Source organism: Haematobia irritans, chromosome 1, assembly GCF_050003625.1.
Source record: "Haematobia irritans isolate KBUSLIRL chromosome 1, ASM5000362v1, whole genome shotgun sequence".
In the NCBI taxonomy this organism is placed as follows: domain Eukaryota; kingdom Metazoa; phylum Arthropoda; class Insecta; order Diptera; family Muscidae; genus Haematobia; species Haematobia irritans.
The window spans coordinates 153,120,845-153,142,498 of record NC_134397.1 but is presented as its reverse complement, the minus strand read 5'-3'; the positions used below and the strand labels follow the sequence as shown (position 1 = coordinate 153,142,498).

Genomic DNA, 21,654 nt, shown 5'->3' with positions numbered 1-21,654 from the left:
TGTTAGTATATGGTATCCAACAACCATGCAGGAATTGGTTCCTATCAGCCCATAATTATATATATATCCAATATAAACCGATCCCAAGATTTGACCTCCGGTGCCTTTTGGAGAAGCAAAATCCATCCGATCTGCTTGAAATTTGGTATGTGGTGATCGTATATGATATTTAACAACCATGCCAAAAGTGGTCTATGTCAGTAAATAATCATATATAGCCCCCATATAAACCGATCTCGAGATTTAGTTTTGGAGCCTCTTGGAGTAGCAAATTTCATTCGAGTCAGTTGAAAGTTGGTACATTGTGCTAGTATGTGGTCGTTAACAACCATGCCTAACTAGGTCCATATCGGTCTATAGTTATATATATCCCTCCAATCATATGACTTGGTCCATATCAAGTTCATAATTGTATATAGCCCCCATATAAGCGACCCCCATATTTCAATTCTGACTCTCTACGTACCGTGCAAAAAGTCCATATCGATTCGTAATTATTTGTAGGCTTAACTATACATAACTTTTTTGTCTAATATATACCACGTATGGACTAACTCACAATTTAGAAAACGATGTTAAGAAGTTTTAAGATACCACAACCCAAGTATTTCGATTGTGGATGACAGTCTTTCATAGAAGTTTCTACCAAAGGCCTGCACAAGCCTATTCGAAGTAATCGATGTTCTAGTGAAGGCAATACACTCCACGAATACTTCGAATACTTCGATTAATGAATAAAACAAAACCACTGTAAAGCGATTACAGTGTCAAGCATTGCAGAGCCATAACATTCAAAAGGAATCGTTTTACAGTTCTTTTCAATATTTTGGTTTTGAAGTAATCGTCACGATACGAGTAAATCAAAACATTTTTAGTGAAGATAGAATACTTTGCATTAGCAACGACGAAACTTCGTATGAGACACGAAGTAACTATCAAACAAAAGCCAAACACAATCGTCGATCAGTTGATTGGCAGAAGTCAATGAATGCAGGCTGTGAGCGGGTCTGTGCTTTTTATTGTATGTGCCAACAATAAACAAAATAGGAATGGTGTGTATGTGTGTGTAGCATACTATTATAGTTGAGAAAACGAAATAACTTCATCTACACAGAAATGGAAATTATAAAACGAATGCATTTGGAATTCCGATTACATTCGAATACTTCAAAACATTGTTGGTTGCTTGCTTTACTGGGTTCTATTTGTTTTGGTTCACAATGTGCAAGGTTTCTATTTCACTCGTTTGAGAAATGGACACTGAAGTTACTACTCGAATTGTGTGGCGTGTGCTTGAAGTATTCGCTTGTGTATTCGTTGCAGAGGTTTGGTTTCTACGCAATCCATGGTGGAGGGTACATAAGGTTCGGCCTGGCCGAACTTACGGCCGTATATACTTGTTTTTGGTTCATTTCTTCTTCTATGAGACGTTTTAATTTCGTGAGTTGTATTTAAAAATTACATTAGGGCATTAAAATTTCCTGGTTTTTCCAACGATTTGTGGAAATAGCAAAATGTGGAGTATAATTTAGTTTAATTTTCGCACGACGTAATTAATTCTTGTTACGAAACATTTTACTTTTTTCTGTGTGCGATTGCTCAATATTAAAATCAGGATTTGCGGAATGGGAAACTTGTTATAATACTACCACTTTCCCTGATTTACCAAAAATTCTCTTACAGTCCCTCCTAAGCCTATCTGCATCAAATGCAGCGCGACGTGACAAATACCAGAAGAAAACGAAAGAAACAAAAGTAGAAGAAAGAAAAAACACAGAAATGTGCGGCTTGTTGTGGCACTTACCAAAAGTACATTTAAGTGAATTGCTTGGCCAACACAGGATCTCTAGACTCGGAACTAACCTCGACGACATAGGGGAAGTAGTACTAGCGAAGAGGGTGTTTTCGGTATTGTAATATATGAAAAAATTATGAAAATTAAGCCAACATATTCATACACACATACACTCATGTATAGTCCACACATACATATATGAATGTTATATGACTATGTGTGTGAATATAGGAGAGTGTTTGCATCTATTGTATACAGCTCCATAGGACATAGGGGAACTACAAGGACACAAACAATAGGAATTTTCCCAATGTTATAAAAATAAACCCAAAATAAACTAAAAGGGAGCAAATATATATGAAATTAAATTTATATTTCTATTATTCCGGTAGGATTTTCCTTTTCCCATGTAACACTATTGCATTCTTGTTGAATAGAAGTCGGGGAGTGCATATATTAAAAGAACTCTCATGTTGCCTTATATCCGTAAGGGGTTTATTGAAATTGAAACATATTGCCTATGGTATTTAAGTTGTATACATTTTTTTTTTGGAAAATATTTAACCCACAGTTAAAATGAAATTTTAGTTGTTTAAAAAAATCCCATGTGGTTTTGTGATTTTAATAAACTTAATACGATTACAGAAAGTGCTTTAATGCTTTAGTATTTTTCGTTAGTATATTGTTTATGCCAACGGCAATATACTGGAGGGATATGATTTGCAAACAAAAATGTTTCTATTTTATTCATTTTTTGTGTCGCGTTGGATTTTTTTTAAACCCGAACTATATGATGATTATCTATTCCAGTATTGTCTAATAATTGGAATCAATACATTATTCAATAAGCAGTTTTGATGGAATTTATAGTTTTTCCATATAATAGACATCCCGCAAACATAAAAGCGTCGCCAAAAAAAGTGAAAATATTCTTTTTATGTTATACCCTTCACCATAGGATGTGGGTGAAGGGTATGTGACAAGTTTCAAGTCGATAGCTTGTTTCGTTCGGAAGTAAGCGGGATTTCAACAGACGGACGGACGGCACATGGTATTAGTATATGGTCGCTAACAACCAAGCACAAATTGGTCCACATCGGTCCATAATTATATATAGCCCCCATATAGCCGATCCCCAGATTTGGCTTGCGGAGCCCCTAAGAGAAGCAAATATCATCCGATCCAGCTGAAACTCGGTACATGTTGTAAATATATGGTATCTAACAACTAAGCAAAAATTGGTCCACATCAGCCAATAATTATATATAGCCCCCATATAAACCGATCCCCCGATTTGGCTTGCGGAGCCTCTAAGAAAAGCAAGTTTCATCCGATCCGGCTGAAATTTGGTACTGGTGTTAGTATATGGTCTTTAACAACTAAGCAAAAATTGGTCCACATCGGCCAATAATTATATATAGCCCCCATATAAACCGATCCCCCGATTTGGCTTGCGGAGCCTCTAAGAAAAGCAAGTTTCATCCGATCCGGCTGCAATTTGGTACTGGTGTTAGTATATGGTCTCTAACAACCATGCAAAAATTGGTCCACATCGGTCCATAATTATATATAGTCCGCATATAAACCGATCCCCAGATTTGACCTCCGGAGCTTCATGGATGAGAAAAATTCGTCCGATTTGGTTGAAATTTGGTACGTGGTGTTAGTATATGGTCTCTAACAACCATGCAGGAATTGGTCGATATCGGTCCATAATTATATGTAGGCTCCATATAAACCGTTCCCCAGATTTGACCTCCGGACCCCTTTGGAAGAGCAAAATTCACCCGATCCGGTTGAAATTTGGTACGTGGTGTTAGCATATGGTGTCTAACAACCATGCAAAAATTGGCCCATACCGGTCTTAAGTATATATAACCCCCATTTAAACCGATCCCCAGATTTGACCTCGGGAGCTCTTAGAGCAGCAAAATTTATCCGATACGGTTGAAACTTGGTACGTGGTGAAATTTGGTACATTACGCTAGTACATGGCCGCTAACAACCATGCCAAAATTGGTCCATAGTTGGTCTATAGTTATATATAGCCGATCCCCAAAAATAATCTACCAAAATTTTATTTCTATAGAAAATTTTGTCAAAATTTTATATCTATAGAAATTTTTTTAAAAATTTTATTACTATACAAAATTTTGTCAAGAGTTTGTTGCTATAGAAAATTTTGTCAAAATTTTATTTCTATAGAAAATTGTGTCCAAACTTTATTTCTATAGAAAATTGTGTTCAAATTTTATTGCTATAGAAAATTTTGTCAAAGATTTATTACTATAGAAAATTTTGTCAAAATGTTATTTCTATAGAAAATTTTGTCAAACTGAATTATATACGTATTTAATCGACCTTTTTTGTTTAATATATACCCCGTATGGACTAACTTACAATTAAGAAGACGGTGTTAAGAACCCAGCAAAAAGAGCGTCGCCAAAAAAGTAATGAAAATGTTCTTTTTGGATCCGGAAGTGGTGCAAAATTGACGCAGAAGCGATGAATTTAACATGGGCTTGTCATAGGATGGATGTCCACCATTTCAACAGCCGTTGCACTGAATTTGCAAGAAGTGCTTACTCTGTGATTCAAATTCAGTGTTTTGGATGTGAATTAAAAAATGTTGTCATATTTTGACAAATAAATAATTTTTATAATTTTTAATGCATTCTAACGCTTGTCCGAAACGTTTGAATTAAAATATTTTGAAAAATTCGCAATATTACTTGAATGGATTTTGAATTTTTTTTTCGACAAAATTTTAATAATTTGTACCATTTTATTAAAGCTTAATTTGTTTTTAAACTTTTTGAAACACAAAAAAAAATTACATTTAGCCATTAAAAATAAGAAAAAAGCGAGTTATAAATAATTGAATGAAAAGAACTTCCTGTGTAGTTGAAATAAAGAATATCTTTGGGAGTACATCTGTTGGAAGTGCTTTTAAAGTTCTGTTTTTGGAAGAACTTCCAAATTTTTTTGCTGGGTAGATCTGAACCGATTTGAATGATTTATTGCAAATTTAAAGAATATTGAAAGGGTAAGTAAATATGATCTTGGACGCATCTAATTTCCCCATTGTCTTTGTTCCACAAAGAAAAGCACTAACACAAAACTCATATGCCATCAAAATAATGTGATATGATCACATTTTTTTTAAATTGGGCGATACATATATATGGGGACTATATCTAAATTTTATCCGATTTTTTCAAATTCAATAGCGTTTGTCTTTGTGCCAAAAAAAAAATTGTGTCAAATTTCATCAAAATTGGTTAATAATTGCGACCGAAATCTTTCGACGTCGGAGGACAAGCTCTACTCAGGAGGTGATTCTGAGTCGATTGGTATATATTTTAGTATTTCTGGTAGACACGTGTTTTTTTTATATTAAGTGGTTTAGGGTATAAAATATATTCGAAAATCGGGGCGATGCATTTCGGACAAGATTTGTGTGTTGTACTTAAATCTCGCAAGATGGGTGCCTCTTGATAATATATTCCAAATAATATTGCACTCATCAATTATTCCTTTATATGGACTAAAAAGTTTTTTTTTTTATTCTTTTATTTCCTCGCATATAAGGCCCAATGATTTCATTTCATTCGAAATTAATTCTTATAAACGAACTGTGATGATTTCGATAAAAAAAAAAACAAGTAAGTAAAGTAGAAAGTCGGGCGGGGCCGACTATATCATACCCTAAACCACCATTACAGAATTAGTAATCATAAACATTTGTGGGGTAACATATAGATCTGGGAGATAAACCGCAGTTGCATATTTAAGAAAATTAAGGGGTACATGTCTGTGGGTGCTTTGTGTCAATCTGACTATAGCTCATAGTCAATGTTTCCAAGGAAAATGTTCGGTTTACCCTACAAGGACAAAAAAGTTCCCTACTTTCCCAAACATCCCAAACAATTTTCCCTACTATATTTTTCGCTAAATTTAAAAAAAATTTACAAAACAAAAGTGGTTCTAAGTACTTTATTATCTTAAAATATGAATATGCAACGTATATAACTTAGAATATAAATTTGTATTTCCACCACCGTTGCCACAGTTGGTAGAATTCTACCCAAATTAGTAATCTTTTTTGTTAAATCTCTATAAAAATAAAATTTTGGAAAAAGTTTCTATAAACAAATTTATGTGAGAAATTTTTCTATAGAAATACAATTTTGAGAAAAAATTCCACAGAAATAAAATTTTGAGAAAATTTTTTATAGAAATAATATTTTGAAAAAAATTTCTATAGAAATACAATTTTGACAAAATGTTTTATAGAAATAAAATGTTGACAACATTTTCTACAGGATTAAAGTTTACCACACATTGTTAAAGATCAAGCCTTGCCGGCTTCTAATTTCCTCCTCTAGAGCCACCAAAATGTAAAAATTATTACAAATTGTGTTGAGTGAAAATGTCCTACATTGTGGCGCTACGTCCCTACAAGACGCTAAATATTAGAAAAACCCTACATATAAGGAATTTCCCCTACTTCTAGCAACACTGGCTGTGTTGATATTGCACCTACGGAGTTAGTATGCTACTAATATTGAGTCCATTATTAAAAAAGAGAAAATCGTTAAATTAGTGTGGGTAATAAATACAAATTTGTAAAAATCGAGCAATATTCTCATGGAAGAGCTACGTATAAGTACGATCGGCTAGTACATCAAAATCTGAAATTTGAGTAACATTGGTTAATAAATAAGAGTACTATGGCCATATTTGGGAAAATCGAGCGATGCATATATATGGAAGCTATATCTAAATCTGAACCAATTTGCATAATATTTTGCGGGTTTGATTAATACCACAAAAGGTTACCTTGTGCAAGATTTGAGTAAGATCAGTTACGAAATGAGGCCTGTATGGTCAAACATAAGGTTATAAGGGCGAATTTTTCAAAATCGGGCGATACATATATGGGAGCTATATCTAAATTTGAACCGATTTCGATGAAATTTTTCACATATGGTTAGTACTATAGAGGACTGGCTCTAGCCAATTTTTAGTAAGATCGGTTAATAAATAAGGGTTCTATGACCAAATTTGGGAAAATCGGGCTATACATATATATGGGAGCTATATCTAAATCTGAACCGACTTCGATGATTTTTTGCACATATAGTTAGTGCTATAGAAAACTACATTTACCCAAATTTGAGTAACATCGGTTGATAAATAAGGGTTTTATGGCCAAATTTAGAAAAATCGGGCGGTACATATATATGGGAGCTATAGCTAAATCTGAACCGATTTCGATGATTTTTTGCACATATAGTTAGTGCTATAGAATATTATATTTAACCAACTTTGAGTAAGATCGATTGATAAATAAAGGTTTTGTGGCCAAATTTGGGAAAATCGGGCGATACATATATATGAGAGCTATATCTAAATCTGAACCGATTTGGATGAAATGTTGCAGACTTAAAGGGCGATGGAAAAGATTATCTTTTGCCAAATTTGGTGACGATCCGTTTGAAAAAAAAGCAACGTGACCCCATTTGTCGAAATCGGGCGATACATATATATGGGAGTTATATCTAAATTTGATCCGATTTCTTCCAAATTCAATAGCGTTCGTCCTTGTGCCCAAAAAACTCGCTGTACAAAATTTCATCAAAATCGGTTAATAATTGCGACCGGAATCCTGTGAACAACAAATTTATGGACAGACGGACGGACGGACGGACACCAAGCGCTAGATCGACTCAGTAGGTGATTCTGAGTCGATCGGTATATATTTTATGGGGTCTAAAATCAATATTTCCGGTAGGCACATTTTTTGGCCGATCAAACTTATTATACCCTGACCACTATGTGGTTTAGGGTATAAATATGAGTATTGTTTTGCCGACAGCTGCTCACCTTTAAATTATCTTTATTTTCTACATAAACATTTGGGAGCCACTGTGGTGCAATGGTTAGCATGCCCGCCTTGCATACACAAGGTCATGGGTTCGAGTCCTGCTTCGACCGAACACCAAAAAGTTTTTCAGCGATGGATTATCCCACCTCAGTAATGCTGGTGACATTTCTGAGGGTTTCAAAGCTTCTCTAAGTGGTTTCACTGCAATGTGGAACGCCGTTCGGACTCGGCTATAAAAAGGAGGTCCCTTGTCATTGAGCTTAACATGGAATCGGGCAGCACTCAGTGATAAGAGAGAAGTTCACCAATGTGGTATCACAATGGACTGAATAGTCTAAGTGAGCCTGATACATCGGGCTGCCACCTAACCTAACCTAACCTACATAAACATTTCGATTGGTATTTAATAACCCTCCATATAGCCATAATTATTTCACTATATTACAGCAAACTTAATAAACCTCAATTAAGTATATTTTTATCGAAATGAGTGTAGAGAATCCTTCGTTTTCAATCCTCAAGGACGTTCTAATGAAATATAAAACATGCGTATATATGTGTGTGTGTGTCGACACACAACAAGTTGCTATTTGCTAACGATGATAAATAATGAAATTTAATATTTGCTAGACAGACGATGGACGGACTAACGGACGGACGCAAAATTCGATAAACCCGAGTCAAACATTAGTACAAAAACCATATGGGAATATAGGAATAGTCCATTGTGGTATAGCATATGGAATAACATCATAAATATAAGCTCCACACAAAAAAGGCAAATATTTTCACATGACTTAAGTATCCATAATGTGATATTTTGATGACATATGAGTTTTGTGTTAGTGTTTTTTTTTTTTTTTTTTTTTTTTTTTTTTTTTTGTGGAACAAAGACAATGGGGAAATTAGATGCGTCCAAGATCAAGCATTAGCAATATATCATCATTCACCATTACTAATGTGCTCTATGATTCATTGACTTTTCTCATTGACATTGATGCAAAACATTAACCGCAGAATAATAGTAACATGTCTGCTAATTAGTATGCGACAGAGTGTTTTACAGATTATCAAGATTCAGACACTATATTACTTAAATTTGCTTAGAAGATGTTAAACTTAATTTTTAGGCGCACGTAGAAAAACGTATTGGCCAACCGCAGTATAGAGTAAACTTTCAAATATTGTAGTGAAGAAAACTCAGGAGTAGTTTGTGAATGTAACACTTACGACTCAGGTCCCTGCTTGTTACAATATAATTGGGCTACGGACTTAAGCACAGTGCTTCGATTCCATATAACGAAGACAGAAGACATGATATGTTAGGAAGGCGAAAAATGGCACAGTTTGGTTCCGATTGGCCCACTCCTTCAGGTACCTCTAACACAAAGGGAACATATTGCTATTTGCTTAGATGGGTAATATAAAACAAACAAGTATATACAGCAGTAAGTTCGGCCGGGCCGAATCTTAAATACCCACCACCATGAATCAAATATTAGGGTTTCCTCTGAAATCTAATGGGGTTTGAGGACAGATCAAGCAGAGCAGTGCAACCAGTACACTTCCCGAAGATACATTTAAAGATTTTACCTATGAACACTATATCAGATTCTGGATTTATAAGAACCATTTTTGTTTGATTATTATAGGAATCATTAACATTTCTTGTAAGTGTGCAAGAAAATTATAAAACAAGTATATACAGCAGTAAGTTCGGCCGCGCCGAATCTTAAATACCCACCACCATGAACCAAATATTAGGGTTTCCTTTGAAATTTCAGGAGGTCTTGAGGACACTTCCCGAAGACAAATTTAAAGATTTCAGCTATGAGGACTATATCAGATTCTGGATTTATAAGAACCATTTTTGTTTGAGTTTTAGAGGAATCATTGTCATTTGGGAAGCCACCGTGGTACAATGGTTAGCATGCCCGTCTTGCATACACAAGGTCGTGGGTTCGATTCCTGCTTCGACCGAACACCAAAAAGTTTTTCAGCGGTGGATTATCCCACCTCAGTAATGCTGGTGACATTTCTGAGGGTTTGAAAACTTCTCTAAGTGGTTTCACTGCAATGTGGAACAACGTTCGGACTCGGCTATAAAAAGGAGGTCCCTTGTCATTGAGCTTAACATGGAATCGGGCAGCACTCAGTGATAAGAGAGAAGTTCACCAATGTGGTATCACAATGAACTGAATAGTCTAAGTGAGCCTGATACATCGGGCTGCCACCTAACCTAACCTAACCTATCCTAACCTAGAGGAATCATTAACATTTCTTGTAAGTGTGCAAGAAAATTATAAAATAACGTCTTGACTTGAAATCTTAAATGTGTAGATTTTCACCCGAGAAGTAAAATCTGAAAATTTTACATTGAGTTTCAAGCAATTTTCATGATCAGTGCGCCTTCTACACCCTCAAGAAGTGAAGTCGGTCTATATGGAGGCATTACCAAATGGGCCGATAAAAACTTAATCCGATACACGTTTTTGTGAGCCTAAAATACCAGAATATTTACAATTTCAGGCAAATCGGATAAAAACTACGGTTTCTAGAAACCCAAGGAGTTAAATCGTGAGATCGTTCTTATGGGGGCTATACTAAAATATGGACCGATAATCACCGTTTTCGGGACCCCTCTTCATGGCCCGAAAATACTTCTAGGTATCCAATTTCAGACAAATTGGATAAAAACTACGGTTTCTATAAGCCCAAGACCCCAAATCGGAAGATCGTTTCATATGGGGACCATACCAAAACATGGACCGATACTCACAATTTTTGGCACACGTATTTGTGGTCCTACAATACCTCTAGATTTCCAATTTTAGGTAAATTGAATAAAAACTGCGGTTTCTATAAGCCCAAGAAGTAAAATCGGGAGATCGGTCTATATGGGGGCTATACCAAAATATGGACCGATACTCACATTTTTGGCACACGTATTTGTGGTCCTACAATACATCTAGATTTCCAATTTCAGGTAAATTGGATAAAAACTTCGGATTCTAGAAGCCCAAGAAGTAAAATCGGGAAATCGGTCTTGGGGGCTAAACCAAAACATGGACTGATACTCACCATTTTCGGAACACCTCTTTTTGGTTCTAAACTCTAGATTTCCAATTTCAGGCAAATATACCTCTAGATTTCAAATTTCAGGCACATTGGATAAAAACTACGATTTCTATAAGACCAAGACCCTAAATCGGGAGGTCGTTTTATATGGGGACTATATCAAAACCTGGACCGATATAGCCCATCTTCGAACTTGACCTGCCTGCAGACAAAAGACGAGTCTGTGCTCAATTTCAGCACGATTGCTTCATTATTGAAGACTGTAGCGTGATTACGACAGACAGACGGACAGACGGACATGGTTATATCGTCTTAGAATTTCTCCCTGATCAAGAATATATATATACTTTATATAGACGGAAATCGTATAAACACGAAATGACCGGTAAATGTCACTCTTTGAAAATATGTTTAACTAGATCCTAGATATTCACCAATTGATTTGACGACATTTTGAGGCAATAGTTAGAAACAAACCCTATTGACAGAATCACCCAGGCCTGCGAAACTTTCATCAGCCTTTCTTGTAATGATTTGGCAATTTGGAAAATCTAAATTAACAGAGAACTCGAAACAAAACAAGTATATACGGCCCTAAGTTCGGCCAGGCCGAATCTTAGGTACCCTCCACAAAGGATTCCGTAGATACTTCTACGAAAGACTGTCATCCACAATCGAATTACTTGGGTTGTGGTAATACTTAGCGATGGAAAGGTATCTTAAAACTTCTTAACATCGTCTTCTAAGTTGTAAGTTAGTCCATACGTGGTATATATAATGGGGGCTTTATATAATTATGGACCGATATGGACCAATTTTTGCATGGTTGTTGGAGACCATATACTAACACCAATTACCAAGTTTCAACCGGATCGGATGAAATTTGCTTCACTAAGAGGGAGCCTCTTAGGTTAAATTTAGGGATCGGTTTATATGGGGACTATATATAATTATGGACCGATATGGTCCAAATGTTGCATTGTTCTTAGAGACCATATACTAACACCATGTACCAAATTTTAACCGGATCGGATGAATTTTGCTTCTCCAAAAGGCTCCGAAGGTCAAATCTGGGGACCGTTTTATATGGGTGCTATATATAATTATGGACCGATATAGACCAATTTTTGCATGATTGTTAGAGACCAAATACTCACACCACTTACCAAATTTCAACCGGATCGGATGAAATTTGCTTCACAAAGAGGGAGCCTCTTAGGTTAGGTGGCAGCCCGATGTATCAAGCTCACTTAGACTATTCAGTCCATTGTGATACCGCATTGGTGAACTTCTCTACTATCACTGAGTGCTGCCCGATTCAATGTTAAGCTCAATGACAAGGGACCTCCTTTTTATAGCCGAGTCCGAACGGCGTTCCACATTGCAGTGAAACCACTTAGAGAAGCTTTGAAACCCTTAGAAATGTCACCAGCATTACTGAGGTGGGATAATCCACCGCTGAAAATTGTTTGGCGTTCGGTCGAAGCAGGAATCGAACCCACGACCTTGTGTATGCAAGGCGGTCATGCTAACCATTGCACCACGGTGGCTCCCTGAACCGATTTCGATGTTATTTCCCAGATTTGGTTGATACCACAGAAGGTTACCTTGTGCTAAATTAGAGTAAGATCGAGTACTAAATAAGGCTATTATGGTCAGAAATAAAGTTATAGGGGGTAATTTTTTTCAAAAACGGGCGATATATAGATATGGGAGCTATATCCAAATCTGAACCGATTTGGATGCACATATAGTCAGTACGATAGAACATTATAGTAAGCCAAATTTGAGTAAGATCGGTTGATAAATAAGGGTTTTATGGCCAAATTTCTGAAAATCGGGAGCTATAGCTAAATCTGAACCGATTTCGATGATTTTTTGCACATACAGTAAGTACTATAGAAAATTATATTTGGCCAACTTTGAGTCAGATCGGTTGATAAATAAGGGACTTATGGCCAAATTTGGGAGAATCAGGCGATACATATAAAGGGTGGTTAAATTGTAAGGGCCGATGTTGAATGTGAACAACACCTAAACGCCAAGTTTTTTTTCCGAATTTTATTTGACATTTCTCTATTTCAGACTTACTCAATTTGAACCATGGACGTCGTGAATGGGCAGAATGGTTCCAAGAAATGGCAACAGTGGATGATCAATTTTCGAAGAAAATCATCTTCAGTGATGAGGCACATTTGCACCTCAGTGGATTCGTCAATAAACAGAATTGCCGCATTCGGGCGAATGAGAATCCAAGAGTGAATATCGAAAAACCAATGCACCCACAAAGAGTGACTGTTTGGTGCGGTTTATGGGCTGGCGGCATCATCGGGCCGTATTTTTTCCAAAATGAGGCCGGTCAGGCAGTTACTGTGAATGGTGTTCGCTATCGTGAGATGATAACGAACTTTTTATGGCCCGAATTGGAAGATATGGATGTGGACGATATGTGGTTTCAGCAGGACGGTATCACTTGCCACACAGCTAACGAAACAATGGCTCTTTTGCACAACAAATTCAATGGCCGTGTTATCTCACGTAATGACGATGTCAATTGGCCGCCAAGATCATGTGATTTGACACCGTTGGACTTTTTTCTTTGGGGTTATTTGAAAGAAAAGGTGTACGTCGATAAGCCAGCAACAATTCAAGAGCTAAAGGGTGAGATAATTCGCCATATTAACGGAATAGAAACTCCATTATACCTCAGCGTCATCGAACATTTGGACCAACGGATGAAGGTGTGCCACCAAGGTCGCGGCGCCCATTTGGCCGATATTTTGTTCCACACATAATTGAGTAATACAAATATATCATAATAAAATAAAATTAAAATAATTTCCTAAATAGTTTGTGTTTGATTCAAAATCAACATCGGCCCTTGAAAGTTTGACCACCCTTTGAGAGCTATATCTAATTATGAACCGATTTCGATGAAATTTGGCACACTTAAAGGTTAAAGTTACTTTGTGGCAAATTTGACGCCGATCGGTTAGTAAATGAACGCAACCTGAACCCATTTATCGAAATCGGGCGATACATATACATGGGAGCTATACTAAGTTTGATCAGTTTTTTTTCCAAATTCAATAGCGTTCGTCCTCGTACAAAAGAAAAAACGCCACATACCAAATTTTATCAAAATCGGTTAATAAGTGCGACCGGAATCCTGCGAACAACAAATACATGGACGGACGGGCGGACGGACCAGAAAAAATCATTTTCTGGTTTAACAAAAATATTTCCTAATTTTTGTATAACAAATCTATTTTTCTAAAATATTGTTATTAATTGAGTAACATTTTTATTTAAAAATTAAATATTTTGAAACTAAAGAAAAAGTCCTGTTTCCAAAAACAAGTGATTTTTTATGGTGTTTCCGATAGATATGTCTATATGTCGTTCTTTTTTATACTTTACTAGAATTTTATCATAATTAGTAAAAGTATCTATTGCACATTCTGAGTAAATCATTATCAATTTAGATATTAAAACAACTTGAGTTATTTTGCTTAAAAATGTCTACGTTTGCTGTGGAGTTTGGAAGAATCATGATTATTTGTCCGAATTTTGACAAAACTCGAATAGCCAAAGTACTTCACGTTTTGTCTCCGAATTTTTCCCAAAATTGTTCAAATTTATTTGAATATTTTAAAAAATTTTGTTCAAAATGTAAAAACTTTAACTCCCTAAACTATATGCCTGAAGAACGTAGTTAATATCGTTAAAATCGGGAAAAAAATCGGAATTGTCCCTTTTGTGAGTAAAAAATCGTCAAAATGCCGATAAATCGGCAAAATTGGCTGCCCTGATCATGGGGGAAGTACTCCTTTCTCCAGATCCTAATAATTTTACTTGACAAAAAAATGCTTCTTTCATTGTATATTTCGAAAATTGTCATCTAATTTGGATAAGCCCTTTTCTTCAAGATCAATTTTTAGATTTCGTCTACTACATAAAATTCATCTATACAATATCCAAAATGGGTCCAACATTTATCAAAATTTCCTATAGTTTTCTACGTTTTATGCTTTCGTACTTTAAGAATTCCTTCTTTGTCCCATATTTGCTGCTTTCTCCATTTATATCAAAGTTGACGGAATAGTAGTGGGTGGAAGATTTGCTTTGTTCCTCATATTTGCCATGACCATTGGTTAGTTGGTTGCTCATCCGTGTCTGGATGTTTTGTTGATATAGCAAAAATTGTGGGAGGGTAAAGGAGTTGCTTCAATGTTTTCATGTTATACGATACTTTGTTGAAAAACATTTCTTTGATCCGTTTTGTTTTTTTTTTTTGTTGTTCTGTTTTTGCAGTTTATCTTTGATTGAAGTTGTTTTGACGTTTTTGCATTTTTCTACTGTCAATAGCAACATCAAGTGCAGTTCGTTTAAGTCGCAGTTTTTGCTCGTCACGTTGATTTAATGGAAGGTTTAGCTACTATGCAGGATACTTCAAATTAATCTCAATAGAAATTTGATTGAAAGATTTAAAAGTGTGTTGCCTTTTGTGTAAAAAAAACGCCAGAACTGATTTGATTGAGATATAACTTTAAAGGGGAAGTTGTTAAAAGGGTTTTCTGTATTAAGAAACTATGTGTGTATACTATTAAAGAAGGGGGAAAAATCTTTATATTTATTTGTAAAGCGTCTTAAAAGGGTATTTTGTCTCTTCTCTGATATAGGTTATATGGTTTTAAGTAAAGACAATAAACTTTAGGAAGATAGGAAATTGGCTACTGAGGAGATCAAACCATTTACGGTGTTAGGTTAGGTTAGGTTATGTGACAGCCCGATGTATCAGGCTCACTTAGACTACTCAGTCCATTGTGATACCACAGTGGTGAACTTCTCTCTTATCACTGAGTGCTGCCCGATTCCATGTTAAGCCGAACGGCGTTCCACATTCCAGTGAAACCACTTAGAGAACCCTCAGAAATATCACCAGCATTACTGAGGTGGGATAATCTACCGATGAAAAACTTTTTGGTGTTCGGTCGTAGCAGGAATCGAAACCACGACCTTGTGTATGCAAGGCGGGCATGCTAACCATTTCACCACGGTGGCTCCCAATTTACGGTGCTAGTTTCATACTATTCGTTTATCGAACGTTTATGGAACTACGTAACATGGTAAATGCAACATTTAGTATGACGCAAGCCAATTTCCTATCTTCCTAAAGTTTATTGTCTTTGCTTTTAAGCCTCAGTAGATAATTTATAGGTCAGGCTTTACATTTTATAATCGCATGTCTGTTTTCGAACTTTTACCTCTCGCTACCAATCACGCGCCCATCTTGAATCGTACGGCACTAAGGAAGGGGGGTATATTAACTTTGTCATTCCGTTTGTAACACATCGAAATACTGCTCTAAGACCCCATAAAATATATATATTCTGGGTCGTGGTGAAATTCTGAATCGATTTAAGCATGTCCGTCCGTCTGTTGAAATCACGTTAACTTCCGAACGAAACAAGAACTCAACTTGAAACTTGGCACAAGTAGTTGTTATTGAGGTAGGTCGGATGTTATTGCAATTGGGCCATGTCGAACCACTTTTACGTACAGCCCCCATATAAACCGACGCTCAGATTTGGCTTGCGGTGCATCTTGGAGGAGCAAAATTCATCCAATCCTGTAGAAATTTGGTACATGGTGTTAGTATATTGTCTGCAACAATCATGCAAAATTTGGTCGATATCGGTCCATAATTATGTATAGCTCCCATATAAACCGATCCCTCGATTTGGCTTGCGGAGCCTCTAAGAGATGCAAATTTCATCCGGAAAAAATTTGGTACATGGTGTAAGTATGTGGCTTCTAACAACTACGCAAAAATTAGTCCACATCGGTCCATAATTATATATAGCCCCCGATTAGGCTTGCCATATAAACCGATCCCCCATATAAACCGATCCCCACGTTTGACCTCCAGAGCTTCATGGGTGAGCAAAATTCGTCCGATTCGGTTGAAATTTGGTACGCGGTGGTAGTATATGGTCTCTAACAACCATGCAGGAATTGATCCAATCGGTCCATAATTATATATAACCCCCATTTAAACCGATCCCCAGATTTGACCTCCGGAGCACTTGGAGGAGCAAAAGTTGGTACGTGGTGTTAGTATATGGTATCTAACAACCATGCAAAATTTGATCCATACCGGTCTTAAATTTTCTATAGAAATAAAGTTTTACAAAATTTTCTATAGAAATAAAATTTTGACAACATTTTCTATAGATATAAAATCTTGACAAAATGTTCTAAAAATAAAATGTTGACAAAATTTTCTATAAAAATAAAATTTTGACAATCATTTCTATAGAAATAATATTTTGACAGTTTTGACAAAATTTTCTATAGAAATAAAACTTTGAAAAAATTTTCTACATAAGTAAAATTTTGACATAATTTTGTATAGAAATAACATCTCGACAAAATTTTCTATAAAAGTAAAATTTTGACAAAATTTTCTATAGAAATAAAATTTTGACAAAATTTTCTACAGAAATAAAATTTTGACAAAATTTTCAATAGAAATAAAATGTTGACAAAATTTTCTACAGAAATAAAATTGTGACAAAATTTTCTATAGAAATAAAATTTTGACAACATTTTTAATAGAAATAAAATTTTGAAAACATTTTCTATAGAAATAAAATTTTGACAAAATTTTCTATAGAAATAAAATTTTGACAAAATTTTCTACAGAAATAAAATTTTGACAAAATTTTCTACAGAAATAAAATTTTCACAAAATTTTCTACAGAAATATAATTTTGACAAAATTTTCTATACAAATAAAATTTTGAAAACATTTTTAATAGAAATAAAATTTTCATAAGATTTTACTATAGAAAATTTTTTACTATAGAAAAAATTACTATAGAATTAAAATTTTGAAAAAAAAAATTTCTATAGAAATAAAATTTTGAAAAAAAATTTCTATAGAAATAAAATTTTGACAAAATTTTTCATGTCAGCCTGATACCGAAACAGGCAATTAACGTCCAAATGCATTATATCTAATTTTTTACAATTATTAATCGAGCTTTTTGGACAGTTGTGAAAAATTAGATTTTGACAAAATTTTCTATAGAAATAAATTTTTACAAAATTTTCTATAGAAATAAAATTTTGGCAAAATTTTTAATAGAAATAAAATTTTGACAACATTTTCCATAGAAATAAAATTTTGACAAAATTTTCTATAGAAATAAAATTTTGAAAAAATTTTTAATAGAAATAAAGTTTTGACAACATTTTCTATAGAAATAAAATTTGGACAAATTTTTCTATAGAAATAAAATTTTGACAAAATTTTCTAAGTAATAAAATTTTGTCAACATTTTCTATACAAATAAAATTTTGACAACATTTTAATAGAAATAAAATGTTGACAACATTTTTAATAGAAATAAAATATTCACAAAATTTTCTATAGAAATAAAATTTTTCACAACAATTTCTATTAATATAAAATTGTGATAAAATTTTCTATAGAAAAAAAATTTACAAAATTTTCTATAGAAATAAAATTTTGAGAAAATTTTCTATAGAAATAAAATTTTAAGAAAATTTTCTATACAAATAGCATTTTTGACATAATTAAATAGATTATTTGTACATCCAGAGAAGGAATATGATCACCTCAAACATGTTTTAAGAGCAAAATGTTATTTTTGGGTGGGTAACATGGTTTTCGCAACCATGTTATTTTCTCGGAAATCATGTATCTGGTTTCGGCAAGCAGGTTATATTTGACGAGAAAATAACATTTTAGTGGCAAACATGTTACATGGTCACCATACAAAAATAACATTTTGCTCTTGAAACATGTTTGAGGTGATCATATTCCTTCTCTGCGTGTATGTAGTTGGAATGCGATGCTCAATTTTTCGGTGTGTTGGGGATAATTTTTCCTCTCGTAGACAAACCACGCTTGGAATTGATGTGGAGATTGGTTTAACTCCTTGAATAGAGAATACAGTTTCCACTATATTTCGTTAAGGTGGGCCATTTCATTCCTGCATATTCACCATATTTCTGTACACAAACGAAAGTTGTCCGTTGGTCATTGTGTGAAAAAGGAATACTTCAAATTTGTACTAGTAAGTGTATCTCTCCTGGCCCTACTCTTTAAAAGAGTTCAAATCCTTTTGAATTTTTTTCAGAAGGATCAATATATTCTGTGAAGGATATGGAAGTTTTCCTAAAGACACAACCTTAAAAGCGCGTCCACAAATTTCCTTTATTTTCACTACACATCATTATCACAATGGACTGAATAGTCTAAGTGAGCCTGAATCTTAATCGAACTGCCACTTTAACCTTTAACCTTCACTACACAGGAAGTTCTTGTTATTCAATTTTTTAAAACTCGTTTTTTTCATATTTTTAATGGTTAATTTTAACCCATTTGTTTCAAGAGTAAGTATTAATAAAATGGTGCCAGATATTAAAATTGTGTCGAAACGAGATGCTATTTTTGGAAATATTCGAGGTCAAACATTTCAGACTAACGCTTGTCTGAATGCATTAAAAATCATGAAAAAAATATAAAAAAATATTTATTTATCAAAATATCACACAATTTGTTGTAATTTACATCCAAAACACTGAATTCGGACCACATCTTAAGAAGTGATGCAAATTCATTTAAATGGTGGACATTCGTACTATGAGAAGCCCATGTTAAATTAATCGATTCTGCTTCAATTTCGCACCACTTCTGGATCTCAAAAAGAACTTTTTCACTAATTTTTTGGCCATGCTTTTTTTGCTGGGAATTTAACGAAAAATATTCCTCAAAAATATGAAATTTGAAATCGATGGCTATGTCTTGACGAGTATTTTTGAACGATTTTGGGAAGACTTTGACACGATAACTCTTCGATTATAGCCTCCAATTCGGCATCTAAAACTTAGATACTTTTGATTCAATAAAATATATATCCACACAAATAATTGTGCTGGTTTCAGTTGGAAACACTTCGTGCCAGCTACCTTGTGCAATACATTGGATTTAATTAAGCGGTTTGAGGGTTGACGTACAAATATCCCTTGTTTTCTGGGGTAAGAGTATCCACTCAGTTTAGCCTTAAGAATTTGTATAATTTTTATATTTTTAATTTTATCTATCATTTAAACTTCACCGTCATTTACAAAATTCAATTGCAAAAAAAACATACATTAAAGAATAAAATTAATTAACACTTACCGCACATTGCCAAGAATATCAATATAATGGCTAACTTGAAGAGACCAGTTAAAGTGTTGTTGCTGATGTGAGAAAATGTCATCCATGGGAAACTGTTGCATGTATTGGTCGAAGAACCACTTCCGTTGCCTGTCAAACCCATGTTTAGCTCTCTTCTATTGTTACATATTGTGTTGGCGACATTATAAACACTGGTATTGTTGCATCTGCTTGTTGTATCATCATCAGCATCAGCATCGGGCTCTAATGTTGAATCCATGGCTGATGCCATTGTGGCTGATGATGATGTGATGGTGTTGTTGGAGATTGTGATGCATGTATTTCTACAATTTGCACTTTGCATATAATTAGAGATGTCCTGGCTGGACGACGACGACAACGCCGACATATGGAGTAAAGGACAGGGTGTCGGCGAGTCGGAGGTGATAGCTTTTGATGGCAACATTAGACTAGAAGAACAATTTGAATGACGACAGTGAAGACAACAACAACAGCCTATGGCTGAAATGGAAGAACTCGGGCAGGCAATGGACTTCAAACAGCTGGAGTCTGACATACACCCACTACTACTGCTAGAGCTATTATTACAAGAAATGCCTGTGTAATTGCTGTTGTTGTCACACTCAACGACCATGGTATCGATATTGCTGTTGTTGTTATTACTACTGCTGATGTTTTGGTTATTATTGTAAGTTTTAAGAGTGTTAAACGCGAACAACATGTTGCACTTTTTATTTGTTTTCTCTGTTCGGTATTATTCGCATGTGATAATGATGATGCCAGCAAAGTCTAATGAAGTCGGTAATGGTAAGGTTGAGTTGGTCTATGTTTATGTCTACTTTAGTGACACTTTAAAATTTGCATAGAATATTTCATGTGTTTCGGTTTTATTTATTTTTAAATTTTCACTCTTTGTTGTGGTTCCACACTCTCTATGTATTTTTAGTTGTATTTTATATTTTTCTTTAAAACGAATCCACACATATCACGTCTGCTGATTTTTTTTCTCGAGCTGTCCTTCAAGTTGCATAATAAAATAATTGCTGCTCGGTGTGATGTGATGGATGACTACTTGACACTAATTGAGTGAAGAAAATCGTATACGTATATGGCATTCATCATTCCGCAAAAGAAACTGAAAAACAAGAATAATGCCATTTATGGAGAGGTGTTTAATTTTAGAGCACAAAACAATGAGGAAACCGGTAAAGAAAGGCGAAAATTAGAAGGTGTTGACTGTATTATACCCTACACAAATGTCGATGACTACACAGAAAAAACATCCGTAGATAAAATAGAGATCAAGTTAATTTATTTTTATTCTAAAAAAAAAGATTTGTTTGTTGTTAGATTTTACTAATTTTATCGAAATTTTCTACAGCTTAATGAAATCTTACGTTTTTAACGTATGACTCAAACATTTTATGAACTAAACGCAAGTTCAATATAAACTAAAGGAAACAAAAAATAGTAAGAATGGACTACTGTATGTTTTCTATAGAGAAGTAAAATTTTAACAAAATTTTCTACAGAAATAAAATTTTTAACAAAATTTTCTTTAGAAATAAAATTTTGACAAAATTTTCTTTATAGAAATAAATTTTTGATATAGAAATAAAAATTGGAAAACAATTTCTATATACATAAAATTTTGACAAAATTTTCTATACAAAT

At 34.4% G+C, this 21,654-nt stretch overlaps 2 protein-coding genes across 2 annotated transcripts in view; one reads left to right on the top strand and one right to left on the bottom strand.

Moving 5' to 3' along the window:
- beat-IIb (beaten path IIb) overlaps positions 1-21,091 on the bottom strand; it is a 280,833-nt gene extending 259,742 nt beyond the window's left edge. The window contains exon 1 of the mRNA XM_075314342.1: positions 19,981-21,091. Within this exon, the coding sequence (XP_075170457.1) occupies positions 19,981-20,701 (721 nt within the window). The 5' untranslated portion in view covers positions 20,702-21,091. The remainder of the gene's footprint in view (positions 1-19,980) is intronic.
- On the top strand, positions 8,847-13,610 carry LOC142242806 (uncharacterized). The gene is made up of 2 exons (XM_075314337.1): positions 8,847-9,059; positions 12,849-13,610. Exons 1-2 carry the CDS (start codon positions 9,005-9,007, stop codon positions 13,556-13,558), a joined length of 765 nt encoding a protein of 254 aa, XP_075170452.1. The 5' UTR covers positions 8,847-9,004; the 3' UTR covers positions 13,559-13,610.
- Positions 21,092-21,654: the final 563 nt, after the last annotated feature.

What these genes read in the sequence shown, in the direction of transcription:
- LOC142242806 (XM_075314337.1), top strand. Translation starts at nt 9,005, where the DNA reads ATGTTAGGAAGGCGAAAAATGGCACAGTTTGGTTCCGATTGGCCCACT. An exon ending in CGATTGGCCCACTCCTTCAG is followed by an intron (nt 9,060 to 12,848) that starts GTACCTCTAACA and finishes TCTCTATTTCAG; the next exon opens with ACTTACTCAATTTGAACCAT.